The sequence below is a fragment of the Anthonomus grandis genome, chromosome 12 (assembly GCF_022605725.1).
Source record: "Anthonomus grandis grandis chromosome 12, icAntGran1.3, whole genome shotgun sequence".
Classification (NCBI taxonomy): domain Eukaryota; kingdom Metazoa; phylum Arthropoda; class Insecta; order Coleoptera; family Curculionidae; genus Anthonomus; species Anthonomus grandis.
The window spans coordinates 29,701,439-29,723,609 of NC_065557.1; the positions used below are offsets into that span (position 1 = coordinate 29,701,439).

At 31.2% G+C, this 22,171-nt stretch overlaps 1 protein-coding gene across 1 annotated transcript in view; it reads left to right on the plus strand.

Moving 5' to 3' along the window:
- Window positions 1–22,071, plus strand: part of LOC126742620 (protein PTCD3 homolog, mitochondrial) — a 33,996-nt gene extending 11,925 nt beyond the window's left edge. Inside the window, exons 6-11 of the mRNA XM_050449348.1 lie at window positions 6,684–6,901; window positions 7,005–7,224; window positions 7,319–7,445; window positions 13,348–13,568; window positions 21,635–21,821; window positions 21,901–22,071. Of these exons, the coding sequence (XP_050305305.1) occupies window positions 6,684–6,901; window positions 7,005–7,224; window positions 7,319–7,445; window positions 13,348–13,568; window positions 21,635–21,821; window positions 21,901–22,035 (1,108 nt within the window). The 3' untranslated portion in view covers window positions 22,036–22,071. The remainder of the gene's footprint in view (window positions 1–6,683; window positions 6,902–7,004; window positions 7,225–7,318; window positions 7,446–13,347; window positions 13,569–21,634; window positions 21,822–21,900) is intronic.
- Window positions 22,072–22,171: the final 100 nt, after the last annotated feature.

A 22,171-nucleotide genomic window follows, 5' to 3' on the forward strand; every position in this document is an offset into this window, starting at 1 on the left:
TCGCGTGGGTAGGTATCGGTACCTTCACCATAGAGTGTCTATAAGTGTGCATTAGTGTTACTTGGAAGGCAACATGCCTGGTCAGCTTCCCAACATCCAACAACTTCCATAGTTCATCGAATTTTACAAGGGAATCTGTTTATCCTTAATATGTGCAACATATTCAAGCACTTCTGGCCACTGACTATGAAAAAAGGATCAAGTTTTGTCAGAAAATGCTGCACCGTATGAATGACCGTCACTTAAAAAAAAAGATTCTGGAGTGATGAAAGCAGTTTTAAAAGAAGGGATATTTAATATACACAATTTATATGACTGGAACTAAGTAAATTCTAAAATAGTGAGAAATGATCGTTTTCTGCATCAGTTTACAGTCAATCTATAGGCGGGGATCATTGAAGGCAAAGTGATTGGATCATTCGATCTACCAGGAAGACTTAATGGCGAGGATTATTTACATTTCTTGCAACATAACTTAAACGATTTACTTGAAGATGTATCGCTGGCAACATTCCAAAACATGTGGCTGCAATAAGATAAAGCTCCTCCTCACTATGTAAGGCAATATCTCGATACTCTTTCTAATAACCGATTGATAGAACCCATCCAATAGCCGCCGCACTTACCTGAACTGAACCCTGTAGACTTTATTCTGTACTAAGGATATTTTAACAAGTTTCTTTTCATCAATGAAATCCAGACTGAAATAGAACTGCGAAGAAAAATAAGGCAACCGGCCAAAGTTATTAACATCAATGAACATTGTCGAATGTGTATTAGGGCAGGTGGTTCACATTTTGAACATTTATTGTCATGCTTAGCAGCAATAAATTCCCTCTTTTACATTATTTAGGATTAGTTGTGGGGTAAGTGATTTTTGTCCAAAATCGATTAGCTTAATAAACATGTTAATTAAAAAAGACTTCACTTATGTGAATCACTTATCTGAAAGTATTCTACCGTATAAGAATCTTTATTAAATAAAAAACTTTTCGTGATAGTTGGTTACGTTTTGTACTAAATTTGTTTCTGCCAGCGTGACTTGAAACGCAAATATATTGTAGATATTCTATTCTATTTATTTTTTTTTTTAAATTTTGTTTTGTCTTTCTTTTCTTTAATTGTGTTTTGTTTGTATTTTTGTGTCTTTTTTGTTTTACAGCTTTGTTCACAAATTGTAACAATTTCTTGACAATAAAGCATTGATTGATTGAAATAATTTTTTGAAAAACATTGAGAATTTATTTTTTTCTTATTCTGAAAGAAACAATTACGCATCCAAATGATATTTATGAAACAGTGCACTCTTTACGGAGTTTACCATTTGTGGCCGACACATTCGCACTAAGTAACGAGCAAATAAATTATTATATTCTTGCTATAAATTTTGTCTATGAGGCATGAATCGATTTTTATAAAATTCAAAAAAGCGGTAATAACTTTTACACCCTCAACAAGCGGATAATAATATATATGATTGTTTTGATTGTAAATGACCTCCTCTGTCGCCTTCTTTAAATAATAATAATAATAATAATAATAACAATAATATTGATGACTATTAGTATCAAATAAGGCTATTATAACTCTATTTAACCTAAACAAAAAAAAGAACGAAATACAAAACGAAAAAAAGATATATATATATATATATATATATATATATATATATATATATATATATATATATATATATATATATATATATATATATATATAATAATCGTAAAAACAATTAAAAAAATAGAAAGAAATTCTATTCCTATCATAATCGTAAAAACAATTTAAAAAAATAGAAAGAAATTTACCCATACATTTAAATAATTATTGAAATTAAATTCTGTTTTTATGAAATCCACTTTTTGTAAAAAGCATTATTCATGCAGGAACCTTGTTGTAAATAGTGACAGCGTTGTATGAAAAATAACGGATAAATGCTGAGCCTATCTAGAAATCTTATGTTAACATTATGTACTTCATCTCGACATACGAATTTGTTAAAGAAATAGAGGGATGAAGATGTAAGAATAATTCTGTGAATAAAAACACTAAGGTTACACTGAAGTAAATTTTCTATAAATAGCTAACTCAACTCGTTGATTTTATACGATACTCTATCACATTTTTTAAGGTTGAATCTATTGTTGGTTGAATATTTTAAAATTTTTGCCACGAAGTTATCGAGGCAAGGATAATAAACTATACGGCAATACTAAAGATTCACAAAGCTTTTTTCTGAGCTTAAAATTTATTATGCTTTTGTTCATATATTATTGCTTATTGAAAAATATGAAACTTGGATCCTTTTTCAAAAATGAGATCCAAATTTTTTGCTTCTCTGTAAATTGTAATTCTGTTAAACCAATATATAATTTAAGATTTTCCCGAACATAAGGCAACGTCTTTTTTTGCTTAAAATACATAACAGAACATTTAGACGCATTAAGTTTTAAGTTATTTTGCTGCGCGTATTTATCTATTGCTTTCAAATCATTGTTAATTTCCATTGCAGTTTCTTGCAGCTGATTTATTTTATATGAATGTCGTATTTGTGTATCATCCGCAAAGCTTTGTATTTTACAAGTTTTTACAACGTCGATCATATCAGAAATATATACCAAGAAAAGAATTGGCCCGGACTGAACCTTGAGGTATATCTGAAGTAATTTAACGAGAATGAAAATTCTATGTTATCCATTACCACCATCTGTTTTCTTTTTTGAAGGTATGCTTGAAAAAACATGACTGCAGTTTGATCGAGTCCATAATAACACAGCATTCCACACATAAGGTCATGAGCCAATTTATCAAACGCTTTGGAAAAGTCTAGCAGTACCAAGGATGATATATTGCCCTTGTTAATAGAAGCTATTATGTCATCTTAATATTAGCTACCTAACACAAAGGTAGTACTATGATTCTTAAGAAAACCAGATTGACAATTGGAAATTATTTCGTTTTTTATGAAGTAGTTTTAGCTGCCGATGTAAATATTTTTCTAAACTTTTTAATAAAGTTGGAATAATTGAGATAAGTGTAAGCTTTGAATAAATTTTTAGATTTACTAACCTTGGGCAGTGGTCTCATCAAACCACATTTCCATATGTCTGGAAAATACCCAATTTCTAAACAGCAATTTATGATATGAATAATATGACTTGAAATAAAATAGGCACCAGATCGAATTTTTTTTATGAAAATTGCTGTCTTTGGGGAATTATTAAAAGGGTTATAGACTGAAGAAAAGTAATTATTTATGGCATTCTTTAAATATTTAGGAATTGGGCAATTATTTTTATTTTTTAAATGTAAATTTATTACTTTCCACAGTTGTTTGTTGTCATTTTTACGCTTATGTGATTCCAAAAAAAAAGATTTCTTTTCAACTCTTATAGCGTATAGCGTTTTCAACAGTGTTTCTCATTTGTTTGTAAAAACTCGATTTTGCTCCACTCTTAGATACTCTAAATTCAGTTAGCGCCTTATCTCTTTCCTTCATAAGTAGCCTAATATTCACCTCCCAAAATCTTATATTAAGATATATTTGCTGAAATTAGAGGCGCATGCGAGGTAAATAAATTTAAAATATTTTTATTTAAAAATGTAACTTTTTGTTCTATATTGTGATTATAATTAAAAAAAAAAACCTATACATTTATATCTTCTAGAAATAAAATTTTCTCATATTGAGGAGTAAAATAGGAAAGCAAATTATCATGTAATGTTCTTTTTTAAGTTTTAATTGAATGAATAAGTGTACCAGGACAGGTACTACGTCAAATTCCATGATAAAACAATCGAAAATACCATTCGGAAATACTCCAACCCCACCCCCTCCCTCAACATGTTTCATGATTTTTACAGAAGAATTTAAAGTTAGGAATTTCAAATTGCCTCATAGGCATATTGTTGGGGCAAACCCCGTTGCTGAAGAACGTACATTTAAATGGACAGCTTTTATATTTTCCATTTGCTACAAAAAAATTAAATTGTCATAAAAAATTAGCTTAGAATTACATCTCTATAAGATTCATCAAGTACGCATATAAATAAGTATAAAATAGTGGATTCAAAATATATAATAAGATAAGATAGTATTCAAAATATTGGAAAAAAGTATATACAAGAATTGAAAGGGTGTGCAAGCTATTATATATAGGCTGTTTATTTGAAAACTTCCCACCACGGATTTATCGAAAACCACTGCTTAAAAAAAAAACGCCGAAATACGTCAAAAGGTTTGTCAAGGGGGACAACTTTCTAATCTAAAATTACTTCACCCCCTTCTTCACCCTCTGCCCCCCAGGGTCATCCCCTTAAAAATTTTAAATGTCAAGGGGTATCAAGTAATAGCTTGTTTAAAAGGTCTTTCCAAGTCTTTTATTTTGACGTTTTTAAATCGGTCGATTCGTTTTCGAGAAAATTAGAAAAATCTTTGTTTATCTTAATTTGTTCAGATGGAAAACAAAAACATGAAAATATCAGTTTTTATTTCAATAAGTGTTCAAAATGTTGCCCATTAGGGTTTGCCAAATCTACAATTCGTTTATAATTTAAAACGGAAACTACCAACATAAACAGCAATTCCGAAGATTAGACGTGGAAAAAACTAAATAACAACCTGAATTTTTTTCCGCATTCTTTTCATCAACACAGATATCCTGGGCGAACTGTATTTATTGTTATACCTGGTTAGTTATTTATAGTTGCTAAGGAAAATAAATAATTTATTTTGCCGTCAGTTACATTCGTGACAGTCTTGGAATAGTGAAAATTTATTTGTTGAATTGAAGATTTTACTTCCAAAATGGTTTACGCACTAGCTGAAAGAGTGGAAATTATTCTAATTTATGTTGCCCAAAATCAATGTGCTCGGCAAACTGCCGTCACGTTTAACGCCAGACATCTGGAGAAGATAACTTCGTATAGGTATGTTTTGGACCTTGTTACTAAGTTTACTGAAACTGGATCTGTTGCAAATAAAAAACGTGATCATCGGCGAATTTTGGATGAAGCCGCTCAAGTTGAAGTTTTGGGTCATTTTGGAATAAATCCTAATACTTCATTACGCAAAATTGTTGCTGCCACTGATATTTCATTAGGCTCTCTTCACACAGTTACCAAACTTCATAAATTTCATCCATTCAAAATGAAAATATTGCAAGAGTTAACCGAAGACGATTTCGATAGGCGAGTTGAGTTTTGTGAAAAGCAAAAATCAAAAAAAAAAGCAATCTTCACGCAAAACTCGTTTACGATATCGGATCATGACAATGGCATTCTGCTGGATTTTTACACAAGTGGCACTATAACTAAGTTTGAATTGTTTAAACTTACAAAACACTTTAACGGCTATGAATATTACACCATAAAAAATGTTATTACTTGTTCCAAGCAAGTAAAAGATTCCAAAAAATTGGGAACATAGTAACAGTCTGTTTCTACGTGTACAGCGCCATCTAGGTCCTTTTATTTGGACGTCCACTTTTCGGACACCCTGTATAGACTGTTCGCTTAACATTTGCAATGACAATTACCTAGTCAACAATATAGAAGAGCCGATCCTACTCGCGGGACGCCCTCGCTGCCTGCCATGTGCGAACTACGCAAGTGAAATAGGTAAAATGGAAAACATTTAATACTAGATGCCGTCGTAACCACCATCTCGCCTTTACATTATTGACAATTCCAAGAATTTAGAGTGAAAACTGTTGATTCGTTAATGCGTCAATCTGGAATCTCTCGAAAGCGAATAAATGTTTTGCCTTTTACTAAAGAGGTTAGCTTCCCACCACTGCCACGCAAGCGGATCAGTGGGTTTAGGGGGGTACTTATTTTCAAACTGAAGAGAACATAAAAATATATATTATATATTTTTTTGCGTAAATATAGAGGGGAAAATAACAAAACTACAAATCTTAAAGTAAATATAAAATATGCTAAAATGTGTGTCGTTAAGTTAAAAAAAAAGCTTATTAATCTATTAAAATTCTTAAAAGCACAAAATACAGTCTATATTGTTATAGAGAAATAAATTTAACAGTGTAGTATCAGTAACAAAAAAAAAATTCTAGTTTATTATCCACATTGTAGAGTTTTTGATTTAATAATTTTTCTTAAATTGCCTAAGTTGTGGGTACGACTTGTAAAGCTTGTATGACCATATCCGCTACTGACTACGGAGTAAAAAGAACTAAAATTTACTAGTTTTATAATCCCTTTTTTTATAATTAAGAGGTACTTCAGAGTAAGCCACTTTAATGTAAACCAAACATAGATCTTCATTTAGTAATTTGTCTGTAACCTTTTATATTATCTACGGTATCTTTAGTAGTCAAAGATCACCTTAAAAACTGACATTAACAAACCAAACAAATAGTTGGCCTGTAAAATTATTTTAATATTGACTTTAATTTTTTCCGTATTTTTGTTCTCTTTAGTATATATTCTGAATAAAGTATTCGGCTTTTTTACTGTGAAAAATTCGGTGTCGCTCATTAACATATTTTTGATTCATCCTTTAACTTAAATTTGGATAAACCCGTAAAATTTGGATCATACTCCTGAGTAGAGTTAAATAATAAAAGGTTTAATAAGGTTTAAGTATAATATAGAAAAAAAAAGTTAATTTACATGTTGTAATGTATTTATAATAGTTGAAAATATTGTCTATATTTTTTTAGATGGCGTTTTGTCATAAACATTCTCCAAAGTATAAAACAGGCAGGTTATAAACCAAATTTGGGCACATTAAATGCTGTGCTCTATACTTTAAGTACAATGGGGACTAGTCAAGCTGTTAAAGGGTATACTCTAAAAGTTTTAAAAGAATTTAAAAATTTAGGTATTGAACCCAGCTTGGCATCATGGTACCATGTACTCGTAATTTTTTGTAAAGAAAGTAAGTATTTTAAGTATATTACTTAATAATTTTGAATACCTATATTGTAGGTAGATATTGCAGGTCTCTACATATTAAGGAATAATACTGTACAAAATTTTAGGAGGACCAAAAAGCAGAATTTTAGAAAATATACTGATAGAAGTGGAAAATAAAAACCATCATATCCGAGATTTAATTGACACCCACTTTTTTGTAACTGCTATGGATGTGGCAAAGAATCATTTAAACAATCTCAGCTTAGGCGAAAGAATACACCAGCTGTTACTGCTTGGAAACAATTATAATTTGATTGGAGATTCCTATAAAGAATCAATTTATTAGTAAGTGGTAAATTTTCATGTAACTGGTTATAATTTATCAGGGTGCACAGTGATTTTTGTTTAAGAAAAATAAATAAAATGGGTATTTTTTTAGTCGACATTACTTTTCTCTGCTTTTAACAAATACACCATTTGAGGAATTTATGGAGAAAATATATAACAATATGGTGCCCTATATTTACATACCAGAGCCTATTATAATGCGGGAAGTGATAAAACAGGTAAGTAAAATATCTTTTTAGCATGAAAATCTCTTATATCTGAAGTAGGTTTTAAAAAGTTTGTTTTTTTATGCCTTGACTTTTAACCTTGCATTTGTTTTAGGCCTTTTTGCCTACATATCTCATTAACGTGTAGGTCTTTTTTTTAATTTTTATAAAGGTAAAATATTTTTAGCTTATAGCTAACGACTTTTAATAAAGCTCAACTTCTTTCATTTGGATTTCGAATTTTGAAGTTAAGAGAATTATTTCTCCCCCTTAAATATTCTGCTTTTGCTTAGCTTTTAATGTTTATTAATTTTTTGGTCGATTTATAAATAAATTTACAGTTATGCCTAACCGGATCAAGTTATTTCTTTAAATCACAATAATAGTCATCCCACATGTCTGAATTGAATCATTAATTTTTTTGGTAATCATATAATGTGATTTTTGTCAACTTTTACATTTTAAGCATTTCAACAGTTTGGAGAGCTACCGAATTGCCACGATCCACTTGAACTTATGTGAAAGATCTTTAAATTTTAAATCACATAGACTAAATTGTGACTAATGTAAGATGCTGGAAGAGTTATAATAAAGTTTTGTTTGTGGTACCTTTTAATGCAATGGAGCCATTAATGATCATGAATCAATTCTGGACCACTGCTTTTCCACTTTGAATCTACCCTTACACAGTTAAATGTGAAGGTCTTACTAGACCTGGGGCCGTATTTTTAAAACCATGCGAGAATCTTCGAATGCGAACAAAGTCGAGCGGCAAAATTCGCACACGAATTAAAAAGTGCATTTTTGAACAGCAATCAAAATTTCATTCGCATACGAACATGAAATGTAGTGGCAACGTAGCAAAGTCGAGTGCTATTGAAAGTTATATCAAACGGGATGAAGGCGAAGAGATTTTTTAACCTCATCTGAAATTTAAGTCAGGCAATCTAAGTCAGGAAAAATAAAAAATATTGCGGTTTTGTGTCGAGTGAGTAAAAGAAAGAATTAATTTTATTTATGGCAGACCACCCCGAATTAAAGCCGGGCAAATTCACCCAAGATTTTTCAGCGAAAACTAAACAGCACAAGCCTTGGGGACAAAAGTAGCGGTTAGATTACACAGTCTCCCTGGAGCAAATCCCATGGGAATATACCCACTCGAGACACCACATGCGAAAAAGTTCACATACGATGCGGTGGAAAATACGAATATCGATTTTTCGTGCGAAATCCTCTAATTTCGTATGCGAATCAAATTCGAATGGTTTCAAAAAATACGGCCCCTCCACCTTCCCGTTTAACGGCAAGCGCACCAACATAAATCGAAACTTTTAGATATATCTCAAACTTACTATTATGATTTTGGTTTTATGCATGCTGATTTTACTTTAATTAATAATTTTCGAAGGTAATTACACAAGTGCTTAAACATTTTTGATAATTTTGCATAAAAGCGTATTTTTCTAAAAACAACACGAGTTCATTTTCAGATTTTGGCGAAAAAGCCCAGGAGGAGAGATATTTTATAAAATATGAAAATAACCAATTTTTTTTTTCAAAGAATATACGCTTGAATGCAGAATTATCTTAATTTTTAGGCACGAGTGTAATTTGGGGAGAAAATTACTCAAATAACGATTAAAACAAATTTATATTAACAAATCTCTTACATAAACAAAAACAATTATAATAATTATTAAAAACATAATTATAATAAGTGTTGTTATTTGAATTCGTTGAAGAATTATTTGGTTTCGTCATATCATTCTTTTTATTCGATCTTATTTCTTCAATGATAAGTTTGTGATGTTCCTCATCCATTTGTAGGTGAAAAGAGATTAATTTGGTGTTTAAATGACACTTTATTTTTATGTGCTATTCCTCATTGCTTTGGTAGTTTTGACACTACTGTTGCCCGTGGAGAATGATTAGTATTTTTTTTTTGTATCAAGGCCTGTTTCTTTTGCCTTTGGCGGTCCATTGGTCAATGATGTATACGCCTTTTTTAGATGAATTTCAAGAGGGATTTTCAATTAAAATTAATCTTTCATGTGGAATATTACTTATTATTACATATGCAAGGAGTAGGAGAGGCTCATAAAAATAACGGGTCATTCAAGCACGAAATCAATTTCTTCTTACCTACAAATAGATAAGGAACATCACGAACTTATTAGTGAAGAAATGAGATTATTGATAAGGGTTTATCTCCTCCCTGCGGTATCTTCGAAAACACTGGATTATATTCTATACGATTCTCCAAGGCTGCTGGTTTATTTCCTAAAGCCCGACATATTTCTTTCCTCGAAAAATCTTTGAAATAATGAGTACTGACATAATAATCAAATAAAGGGCGTTGTTAGTGGGATTACTAAATGCATGGCAAATAAGATATATTTTTTAACGTGAAGAATTTGTATTGTTTCTGTCAATCAAAAATGAAAACTTGACGGGTTCTCGATGGGGTTCTTTATGGAGGAGTTGCCTTCACTGTAATCAAGCATAACACCGTATGTATCTAACAAAAAAATAATTTCTATACTAATTTCATTAAAACAAAAAAAAACTAAATTTTACAACTAAATTCCCCCTGATATCAGAAATATAAACAGAGTTAAAATATTTAGTAATAAAGTTATGGAAAATGTATATCATAATTATTATAATAAATTTAGTATATTTTTAAGACGATATACATTTATTTATGAATTATTTATATTCTTTATGAATTGTGCATATTTTTTTTTTCTATTTTCGTGTTAGAGAAAAATATTTGAATACCGGCTTTGGTTATTTTTGTTATCGCCATTGTGTATTTTTACATAAGTTAGGGTTGGAATTTAAAATTATTATATAGACATTTTTGTTTTTATAATGTTAGTGTTATAGTATAGTGCACAAGTATTTAGTTACTTAAGTGCTGTTTTGTAAGCTAATATTTTAATGTAAAAAATTTCGGAAATAAATTGGAATAAATGGAATCTCTTAGTAATATGCTCCGACCATATTACTAACAAATTCTTAAAGAAATGCAGTCAATTTATTGATCTACCACTTCACCTGATTTTTGGTTAATTATCGAAATGTGGAAAATTCCCGTGAAATTTGTAAGTTGTAACATGTCTGTTCAACCTGGTAACAAGAATTTAATCTCAAAAGTATGTTCAGTTGATACTGTTGTTCTCATTTAACCAATCATGAACAGCAAGTTAAAATAGGGGGTTATGTGTCCAACCCCCTTTTGGTTACCTTAGGAGTTTCTCATTGCTCTTTGCGGATGATCTGTATAGACAGGTTTTCTCTGCAAATAATACCATTCGTCTACAGAAAGACATTGATAAAATTCCATCTTGGTATTAACTAAAAGATATGGTAGTAGCTTGTCAGCAATTGCTGCCTTTTAAGATTTGGCAGACAAAGAAACCATTTAGCTGTCTAAAGTTGTACATGTTTAGCGGTTTCTCCATATTGCTTTAAGCAGAACAAACAACTTACTTATTAAATAATCCAGGCAATAAAATTTCAGCAACATTTAATGATTATGCAGATAATCTTGATTTATTTTGCAATAATTTGAATAAATAAACAATTTTTTTTATACGACTAAAAAAAATAAATTTTATTAAAAGATAAATTAGAATAAAGGAAAAAAATACAAATTACAATAAAGACTTAAGAGTAATAGTTATTTATAGTTAAATTATAATATAAAAACATTTTGTATTTTGCATTAAATATGCTGGGTGCTGTGAGTAAGAAAATTCTCTGAACAGCTGGAAAACTGGTGCTTATCATTATCATTGAATTTTCTGTTAACGTGGTTATGTATACGCATATAAATGCATGCAAATGTATATAAATGCATACAGTATTTCAGCATATCTTGTTTGTAACGACTACACGATTAACAGTTATCTTATATAATTTATTAATATCCATCTGCAAATAAGCTTTCACCTGAGTAGCGTTTATTTTTAAGCAATTAAAATTATAAATACTCTATTGCGTGATTTCTTATGTTGCAAATTCTGTTTAGTCGCTGCATCCCAGACATACATGATCAATGATTTATCCTATGTCTTAATGTGTGAAATGTATATAATAGTTGTCTTAGTTTACCCCATAATAGTCTATTCGGTGCTTTTTACTGAGAAGACAATCACAGAGTGTATATTAATTGTAATAGTGCTTAATAATTGTTCTGCTTTTCTTTCTCTTTATGTTTCACGCTAAGGGTTTTTTTAAAATTATAAGCACGTAATCGTCAACTTAACAAGCAGCGCTGGCTGCACTAACGGACGTCATATATTCCATCAATACGCGGTAAAAAGTACCGAAGCAAGCACTATGTGTAGCAAAATATAGCATGTACTCACTAAGTCTTTAATCTTATATGTTGCATTCTGTTTTTTAAATAGGATTTAAGTCAGTTAAGGGGCGAGCAATACTATTGTGAGCAAGTCTCTTTAACATGGTACTGCAGTGTCGGGCACCTTTGCAAAGTTCAAAAATATCGCATTATACTTTTTGTGATTATTAAAGCTTTAACAATTCTGTACGTCAATTGGAGCATCTTTTGTTACGGTTTTCTTGCTAAAGTCCAACTGGATTTTTGGCAAGAAATATCCATTATTATTATACAGGATGTAAAAAATTATCTGTTGTATATATAGGGTAGTGTTGTATCTAATAGGGTTATTTCGAGGGTGCTTTTTTATTAACCATCGTACCAACATTTTATGAAATTATACAGCATTTTAAAAGTTAAAAAAAATACTTTTAAGAGGCGTCCTTTTATAACTTCGTAGAAAGCGCCTGTAGGAAGAGAGTTATTAAAACCTCATTTTGTTTAGTTACGAAAATCCGAAAGATTTCCCACATAGTCTAAATATATGTATATACCCTTATGTACCGGAAGGAATTAACAAGGTGTGAAAACCTTTATTCCTCTAAGAGGTGGAGTCATCGCTATTTTTTTTTTTCAAAAGGGCATGATGGCCAATGATACCTCATTAAAACGTGCTTTGAATTTCCTATACGTTGCTGCTTAGTTATTGAAAATCAAGCACTCTTGGAAAATATAGACTTAGTCAAACAAATGCTCAAACTTGTCGTACGTCCTCGAATATTTGTGGTGTCACTTGGCGACATACGCTTATAGAACTTTTTAAAATAAATATTTTATTTAAGTATTTTGAAGTAAAATTAAATCGATTTTTGACTTTTCCGTCAAATGTATTGTATGCGTAAAACTTGCTGCAACCATGCATTCCCTTCGGAAGCAAACTTGACATGTTTTTGGATCTTGCCGAAAAATTATTTTCCATTCTGGAATACCTTGCGGTATGCAATTTCGATAGGTCATCTTGGATATTTAATTTTTTGGCATGATTTTTTAGCCAGAAAGACATTAAGTGTCTTTATCCAAAGTTATGCTGAAGTTTATGATTTCTTCCATATCAATATGAATATTGTAGAACAAATATATATTTTTTTAATTGTATTAATTCCAATTTTTCATTCCTCTTTTTTCCTACTATTTTTACTACCAAGAGATGTATAGATGACAGGCAAATGCAGTTAATTAAATGTAATTAATTAATTAAATGTAAAACTTTCGTTTGTTGTCTACAACGTGAGAGGCTGTAAAAAAGCTATGAAATTAAGATTCAGGTTTGATTTACTTAATTAATCATCTATTTACCAAAAAAAAAAAAATTGCTGATTTTGGCCAATGAAGCTTTATGATGAATCAGACATTTAAAATTATCCGGCTTTACGTCCAATACCTGTATTCTCTCCTTAGATGTTACCCACGAATCTCCCACTATATTATGAACCTCTTCCCTAATCTTCTTAGTGACCTGTCTATTTTAGGTACCTAAAGACAAATATTAAAAATACACTTTTGTAGATCGAACTCAATGGAGCAACAGAGCATATACCAAGAATTTGGTCAGACATGATTATTTTTAACCACCATAACAGGGAAGATCTTATTAATTACCTTTTAACAGTTATGGTAGAAAATGAACCACCGAAGGATTCTAAATTAATTGAAAATTTTGGAAACATCGCTTGGGATATTTATAATACGATAGATGGACAAAATGAGGAGAGGTTTAATTCAGTTCAGTAAGTAACAATTACTTTATGCGATTCAATTTTATTTTCAAATCATTTTAGTAGTAATTTTATTATTAGATTAAAAATTTTATATTTATGAACTTAGTTGGTACGTATATGGAAAGCTAAAAAGCAAAAAACCTAAAAAAACGCGAAATAATCTATAACAAACAAGTGCGGAATAAGCCAAATGTAGCATATACAGTGTGTGGTAATAGCACTTGGGCTAGAAAATCGGACTTCCTAAAGTAACATAACTTATTTTATCGGCGATAAATAGCCCGTTGCTACAAATATATAAAAATATATAAAGCAATAAAACCTAAACAAATTATCAAATACCAATACAGTAAAGTAGTATTTAGAAAGGAAACTGAAGTTATTAATTTTTGGCAAATATCTTTTTCGTTTCCATTAATTTGACCCTTTTAACAGTATTTTGAAGGATAATTATAATCGTATTTATCGAAATTGTTTGACAATGTAACAGATATTAAAATGTAACATCAAAGAATATAATAGCCTACGCCAAACCTATCTATAATTAAAATTGTTCTTTATTGTGTCCCGTATATGTAAAGACTATCTAAGTTACATAAGGCCGTAGTTATTTTCTAAATTGATTATCGCCAAGACCCTTATTTTTTTCAATACATTTGCCAAGCGAATGAGGAGTTTTTGTTTTCGTATTTGAAAGCCTTTTAGCGCTTTTACCTGTTGTTTGAGCTCTTCTCCCACACAGACTTTCTTCTTGAGATAGTGGGCTGCATGGATATAAGTTTTAAATTTATGTCACCGGACTCTTCATTGATTTCCATGTTACTTTTCTATCTATCTCTATTTAGATCTATTTCTTGATCACTGGTAGTACACTATATATTTCCCTGTTAGCATATCCACTAAATAAATATTTGTATTATTGCAGCTGTATTGACGTAATATTTTAAATTATTTCAATCTATATACAGATTTAAATACTTTTTGAGGTTCGACCCATTATTATATCAAATACACGTTGTTTGTAGTAGTTTTCAAAATTTCTTAAAATAAAATGAATGAACTCTATCCAGTCAAAAGCCTTCGTCCTATCTAAAGCTAAATCTTTTAATAAACAAAAAGTAACTTCAGTGGTGTTATTTGTGTTAGTTCTCAACAGCAGATTACTTCTGTATACCATACACCATATTTCCTTTTTTTTAGTAGATTCTCAACATACTTCACAATGGATATTTGCAACTATCTTAACATATCTACAGCTTTTCCAAATGATTCGTCGTGTTTTGCCAATAAATTATATATTACAAAGGAAGAACAGTAAAAGAACTCCATGGTCCATGGTCTATCGAATAGATATGAATATTCTTAAAAGCAGATTGTACATGGCTGAAACCAGAAAATGAAGTGGAGCTGTTGAAGACGGTACCAAAGAAATTTACAAAACCATTCACAATTTGCAGGGGAATAGACAGACCATTGTTTATGTAGTTCATAATATTGGAGATACTAGATGTGCTTGTTATGTATAAATTTCCAAAATTTCCTGGAATCATAATGTATAGAATTTTCAGTATTCGTTATATAAACCCTATACGCTACATGCTTTGTGGATGCTCGGAGGGCTTTATAAACATTATAGTCAGCTAATGATTTTGTTCTTTTCCACCTGCTATGCAGCCTATACTACTTCTGCCACAATTTGGGCATTTTATAGTGATATGATAGTGATATTTATTTTTTCGACGTCTTTAACGAGGAATCGCTCTTTCAAAGACATCCAAAATACCATAGAAACTGGAAACTGGCTCATTAACATCATCAAATTCATGAAGGAAATTCCACTGAACCTCAGATATAAGCTAATATACCATGAGAAAGTTAGCCTTCTAAAATTATAGTTGAGGGTTTTTATTTAAAGTTACAATTCTTATTGGTTATAAATGATATAGCAATTGAAGGATGGCAAGCATCCTCTGGGAAAAATAAAACACCACCATCAACAGTCCATGGGAAATTAGCAAGTATCAGATCAAGGATGTTACTTTGTACTGTTATATTTTTTTTTCTAAAGTGCAATAAAATGGAATGATGGTGGTGAAGCGATGAATGCCAAGTTAATCAAAAGAAAAGAAGTACTAAAAATAGTGAAAGGTTTATGGCCTTAAGAGGGTCTCCAAAAGTTGTTTGATGCCCGGAGGAACTTAACCCCTCTTACCTGAAACGCCCAGAGAAGGAATCCTTCACAATGCTGCTAGCTCAAGCCGATGTGGGTTCTAGCTTCTTTCTCAACCAAATGAACCAAAATTTCTTAGGTAGTAACTACCCAAGAGTTACCCAACTAAATGTCAAAATCAGTATGGCGCCACCAAGTTTTGGATTTTATATAATCCCAAAGGACGCCCAATATTTATCAAAATTTATTTAGGCAAGTTCAAAACGAAACTTGGAAAACAAAATCAAAGTCAAATCAGTATACACTATTGTTTCCAAATTACCTATGATATTTCAACCTACTCAACTCAAGTGAAAAACAAATTAACAACAGAAAATAACAATTTATTTAAGTCTTGATTATCACAGAGAATTATGTTATGTTATTTATCATTAAGAGGAATAATTATTTAAGTTGGTAATAAGGAACCACAACATCACACAAAAAATACACAATCAAAGTGTGGTTGTCAAAATAAAATAAATTACGTTACACCCAAACCTTTTGGGGAACGAAGCTTCAATTCAATTAAACTAATAATTTACATGGCCCGGTATATCCCGCCACGGACATTGACCTAAGCAAAAAAAAAAATAACAACCCTAACTGTTGAAGCTTCCCCACTTAAAATTACCCTTTTATTAGTTTACTCTAATATTTACTAGCTAATCTGAGAAAATTTGACATCTTAGGAGTAGTCTGAAAATAAATAATATAACCCAAGTATATACTCGTAGTACTACGAAGCCGGCTGCGTCTTACCTCACAGGAGTCACTTGTCACATATATATGTACTCTTATCAGTAATATTCAATAATAAAATAGCATCGATTAAATAATGTCAATGAAATTTTAAATAAGCTTATGTATGTATCTCAACTCAAAAGATAAAAGTTGTGATAATAAAAATAAAATAAGTGAATAAAAAAAAATGTTATGTTGTGTCACCTAGCTCCACACACAGCAGACTACCTCAGATTCGAGACTCTCCCAGACATCCAATTCCCAGTCAAAGAAAAACTGCAGGCTTCCAAGCTTCACCTCTTCCACTTCACAATACGCCAAGCTCTGGTAGTGGTCTAGGTTAGTCGTTAGCTCACAGTTGCTTAAAATCTCCTTCTAGATTAGAGCCAGTAGAGTACATAACCCCAAAACGAAAGCACCATGTGGCATGAAGAAATCAGGTCCGTACAAAAAAATCCATTCAAAATCCATGTTATGTAGCTTTGCTAATTAAATTGTCCCCTGCCAATGCCAATCAGAACCGCTATTTTGCCGATGTTCGAGGGCACGTGAAAAATTATTAGGTTTTAAATCGCCATAAAGGCCAGTAAATTCAACAAAACAACAAATTACAGCATTACGCCCAAAAAGTTGATTTACTATCACCACATTTAGTCAATTATATCCCCATATGGGTAAAATTCACACGAATATCAAAAAGAACTAAAGCACTCTTCACTTCATGACGGCGGTCTGGGAAAAAGGAACGACCACAGAGGTCAAACCCGTATTTAAGCAATCACGCACAAAGTGTATTGCCAATCGAAATATATAACAAAATAACTTAACTTTTTTTTATAAGTACCATAAAACCTTTTATAAAAAATAAATATAAAATTTGTGGCCCAAGGAAGTTGGCAATGAAAATATGTGTCACTATGACAATCAATTTCGATTTTGCCTAGACCAGCAACTTCTTGCTATCTTCCAAGAAAACTAATATTTACATTAGATAAAAAGAGACAAAAATTAGATAGGTCAGTCCGAGTAAAATCAACCAGCATATCTGGTATGGTCAAGCCAAAATCAGATATTGTACTATGAACAGTACAACATACACAATAATTGTACATGCCCAATTAATCATTATTCGTTATAAAATAATTAAATAAAGTATGGAATAAGCAATATGGGATATAATTTAAATTCTAAAATATTTCTTTAGTCCAGAACCGGGTTTTATAAGAGTATAAATAAAATTTCATTAACAACCAGTACAATATGAAGCTGAAATGTACAAAACTAAATGTGTCCTTAAAAAAAGAATACTGTAATTTGAAATGGCTAGAGAACAGAACTATGGGTTACTTGGGAGGCTATTACAGAGAGGGCATTACTAGTATCAATCATTAATATTTGTAAAATATCTATTTTGAAAATATTACTGTAATCAGTGCTTTTAATAAAGAGTATAAAATGCCAATTTTAACCTGTAACAGTACATTATGAATATTATTAAATTGACACATATCAGAAAATGCCAAAAAGTCATGCAGTATTGATATTACCAGTTGGTTCTAGAATCTAAGTATTCATATTAAAATCACCTATGATTAAAACTTTCTGGTTTTTTATACAGTTTAGAACATAGATATAGTCAAACAAGAACCTGTAATCCCTAATTGGAGAATTAGGTAGTACATGAATCCCAAATGTTAAAATAAACTTGAGTTCACACTAATCTTGCAGGAAACAACATCCACTCATAGAATCTGATGCTCCAGGTCCATGAGATCAACTTTGATGCAACATAAATCATTGGGGAAGTCCGGTGCCTCTCTAGGTAAACGTATGATACAATAGATCATTTATCACACCAAACATTACTTTACCCCTACGAGTGACTACCATAGCCTCCAAACTTCTGTCCTTGTGAGATACAGTTAAATCAATGGAGATTAACTCCTTGTCGTAGAAACCATCCTGCAGCTAAGTTTCGGATACTGTAACCACATCATAGTTGCCCTCACACACAGATTTATAAAAAACATAAGTCTTTCTGTTAAGATTTTAGACCAAACTTTCTGATACAATACAGAAAGCCTCTTGTTGAACAAATCACTCAGTTTAAATGGTGTATGGACCCACAATTTTTTCGTGTATGACGAGACACAATTTTTGGAACGCCGTTGCTATAAACAATTCTCAGGTCTTCCTCGCCAGAGTCAACTCGCTCATGCATCTGCTTCCTGGGATTCCTATGCAGTTGTAATAATAATTATTCTTATCCAGTTTCTTTAAATATGTTTCCTCCGCCTACCTGAAGTGCTGAAAGAGATGCATATTGGTTCATTGAAAATTCATAAGACTTAATCTTAGTTAGGTTCTCCTTATTGCAACTTGGACACCACAGAATACCTGTGCGATTTTGCAACAACATGACATGCGACTCTGTAGCGATTTGGATTTCACAGGATTTTCTACAAATTAGTTGGAAGCACCAATCACAAGGATATCCAAACAGCGGTTTTCTATGCTTTTTCGCAACACACTTTAATACACTTTAATTGTTTATCAAGCTTTTTCTGCGAATATTATGGAGTACAAAAGCACAAATCGTTAATCACCATAACCACTGATGAGAACTGCCAAATTTTTAAATTTTCCAATTCCAATGGTGTGATATTAAAACTAACTATGAGCGCAGGAAAAGCACAAAATATGAAGAGGAAAATATACATATTATTTACACTATCTACACTCACAAGTATAAAAGTAGGTACATAATAAAAAAAAATGGGAATTAGGCCAATTTTTGCGTAAAACATTAATTTAAGTCATCATGTTAAAATAGCGCTAGGTGAAATTTTGATAGGAATAATTTCTGGGCTTTCGAATAGCAGGATCAAACAATTCGGATTTCCGGCTTGCGGGTAATATGGAGCCTCTAGGTAATCCTCCTGGCGGCATTTGAATAATGAAAAAATAGATTTTATGATTCTGGACGTCTCAGTTTTTCAGAAGAGTAGACTAACATTATTTCGTTTACCGTATGTGGTTTTAAAGTATTGTCGTAATTCTATACAGAACTCGCACCATTTTAATTAGCTTCCTGTGAATTTTCTTCAAGCTGTTTTAACGTTCCTCCCCCCCACACTTTTCACCAAAGTTAGTTCTAAAATGCTTTCTCCTTAGTTTTTGGAAAAATACTTCTATCCTAGTGAATCCAAGTGTCTCCTAGTGAATCCATGATCGATGCACAGCAGCTATGGTAAGCAGAACCACCTGAATGTTCTCGTTAAAATAGCTCAAATATGTTTGTCTTAGCTTCGTCTTCCATTGTTCTTTCTCGTAATGTTTCTATACATAAAAGTCTGTGATTGGGTTGATTAGCCAGTCGAAAATCAAAGGATCTTTTAATGATTATGATGATTGTTACATCTTGTATTTCTGTGGCATCTGTTAACTCTTAAAAATATTTCGACTTTGTTTAGTAGTAGTTTGTGGTTTCTCTGTTGTTTCTTTTATAGTACATGTTTCTTTTGTAATGTGCTGTAATTTAATCATCCATATCTATAAGAAAATTATTACTTCATTGGTTCGTTTTTCTTTCCGCAGTAATTTTTTATTGTCCTTAATGGCTTTAAAATCTATTTTGAATGAAAATTAATAAACGGTCGTTGCCCAGTCGCAGAGCCATAAAAAAAGGCTTTAGTAAAAAGTTTGTTAGGTTTTTACTATTGGCCTAGCCTCCAGAATAAACTCCCTGTACACAATGTAGGTCTAAAACTATAATGTGTTTGATATTTTCAAGAACTCTATGGGAAAACTACAATTAGGAAAATTCTAAAAATTTGACAGTATAGTAAAGTCGATGGAGGCAACTCGGCCAAATTTTTTTCAAGATGTCGGCATATCGGTTTATACCAACTTCGTTATTTTAAATGGAAGTCCATGTTACATTTCGGATTTCTACACCAGACTCTAAATACTAATTGTGACTTTCCAAATAAAAACCACCTATTTTTATAATTTAATCCTATTAAGCGGAGATCCTATAAAAAATAAGGGTATTTTTGTATAAGTATACCTATTCCGAAAAGTTATAGTTTTTATTTAATTTTTTTTTTAATATTTGCAATTTAATATTTTTTTATCGTGAGAATACTATATGCTTTCTAAATTATGTTAGTTCGCCATGAGGGCTCGGCATTATAAGAAAGTCAAGTGATACAATAATGTTACTACTTGTCATTTGCTAATTGTCAGTAATATATCATGTCGAGATGATTAAATTACACACATGAAGATTGTTTAAACTATTTATTATTTACGGAGAATGTGATAGTTATTTCAAGGACATGTCTTACATTTGCGACTCCATTTCCGGAAAAAAGAAACCATCAGCAAACATTGTCGAGAAAATTATACAAAATGTCAAGAATTTTGGATCCATACATTGAAGCAAGAGTGCAGAAAAATAAACCAGTAGTTGACAATGAAAATATTAACTTGGGAATTTTGTGAGGAATTTTCCGTAACTGTTAAATTTTTTGATTTATTCACTTTTTTTCACTTCCGGTTTAACTGGAAATTGCGTTAATTTTAAACGGTATACTTAATATATTCTTTTTACACAAATTTCGACAGAAGTGATGTTCTTAAAGTAGTTGATACTTGCTGTAACAGTTTTCTGCTTATTGGCTTCTTCAGGGCAAGACAACTAGAAATCCAAAGGAAAATTAAAAGATATATAGGATCACAAACAGAAACGAAGAACCAATGTTGTATCTAAGAAATACGTAATTAAGAAAGAATTGACAAGATTTTTAAGGTAATAAAAAGGAATATTTCATTTTAATAACGAGAATAAAGAAATTTGGAACTATTTTGCAATTGCAAAAGTGGTATCGCATCGCAAAATTAAGCCAGTCATGTTCCGTTTTCCATATACGTCTAACTTTAAAAAAATGCACCGCTTTCAATTGGCCAGTGCGCAGTAAAATTTTTAGCGAGTCAATGCCTGAGAGAATATATACAATAGAGTTAGATCAGGCCTCTTGACTGTAAATGGACTAGATATGTTTTACATAGAATACTGCTTGGTACATAGTTTATTATAAATGAATTGCTTTCCTTTTAGATTTTCAGGTGAAATGCTTGGCAAATTATTAACGCTTGTATTGAGAAATAACGATTTTCAAAATGGTTGTACAATTATGGAGAAGCTTGATAGTAAGCATTCTTCCATTGTCGGAGTACCTAGTTTCGAGTCCCTATCCCTCTTCGTCGATATGTGTATTAAAAATAAGTCACCATCTAAAGCCATAGTAAGTTATTCAATATTTCTTTTATTTTCCATTAAAATATAGCTGCTTACGTTTCATCCTAATATTTACTATTTTACAGAATTGCATTCAGTACGCTTCGGACTGTGGTTTTCCAGACACATTAGCGTTGGGTGCTAAATTAAATGAAGGATTAACCTTAGACGAAAACCACTTAGATAAGCTTTCGAAATGTGTTAATCTTAAACTAAGTTAGGGTGTTAAGTTTGAATAAATTAGTTTTTATTGTTAATCGAGATAAATTGTTAATTTTTTTAAGCCTCCAGGTATATTTCTAGTCACTTTTAAAATTTAATTAAAACTAAAGATTTCATAAAAAGGACTTAAATTTT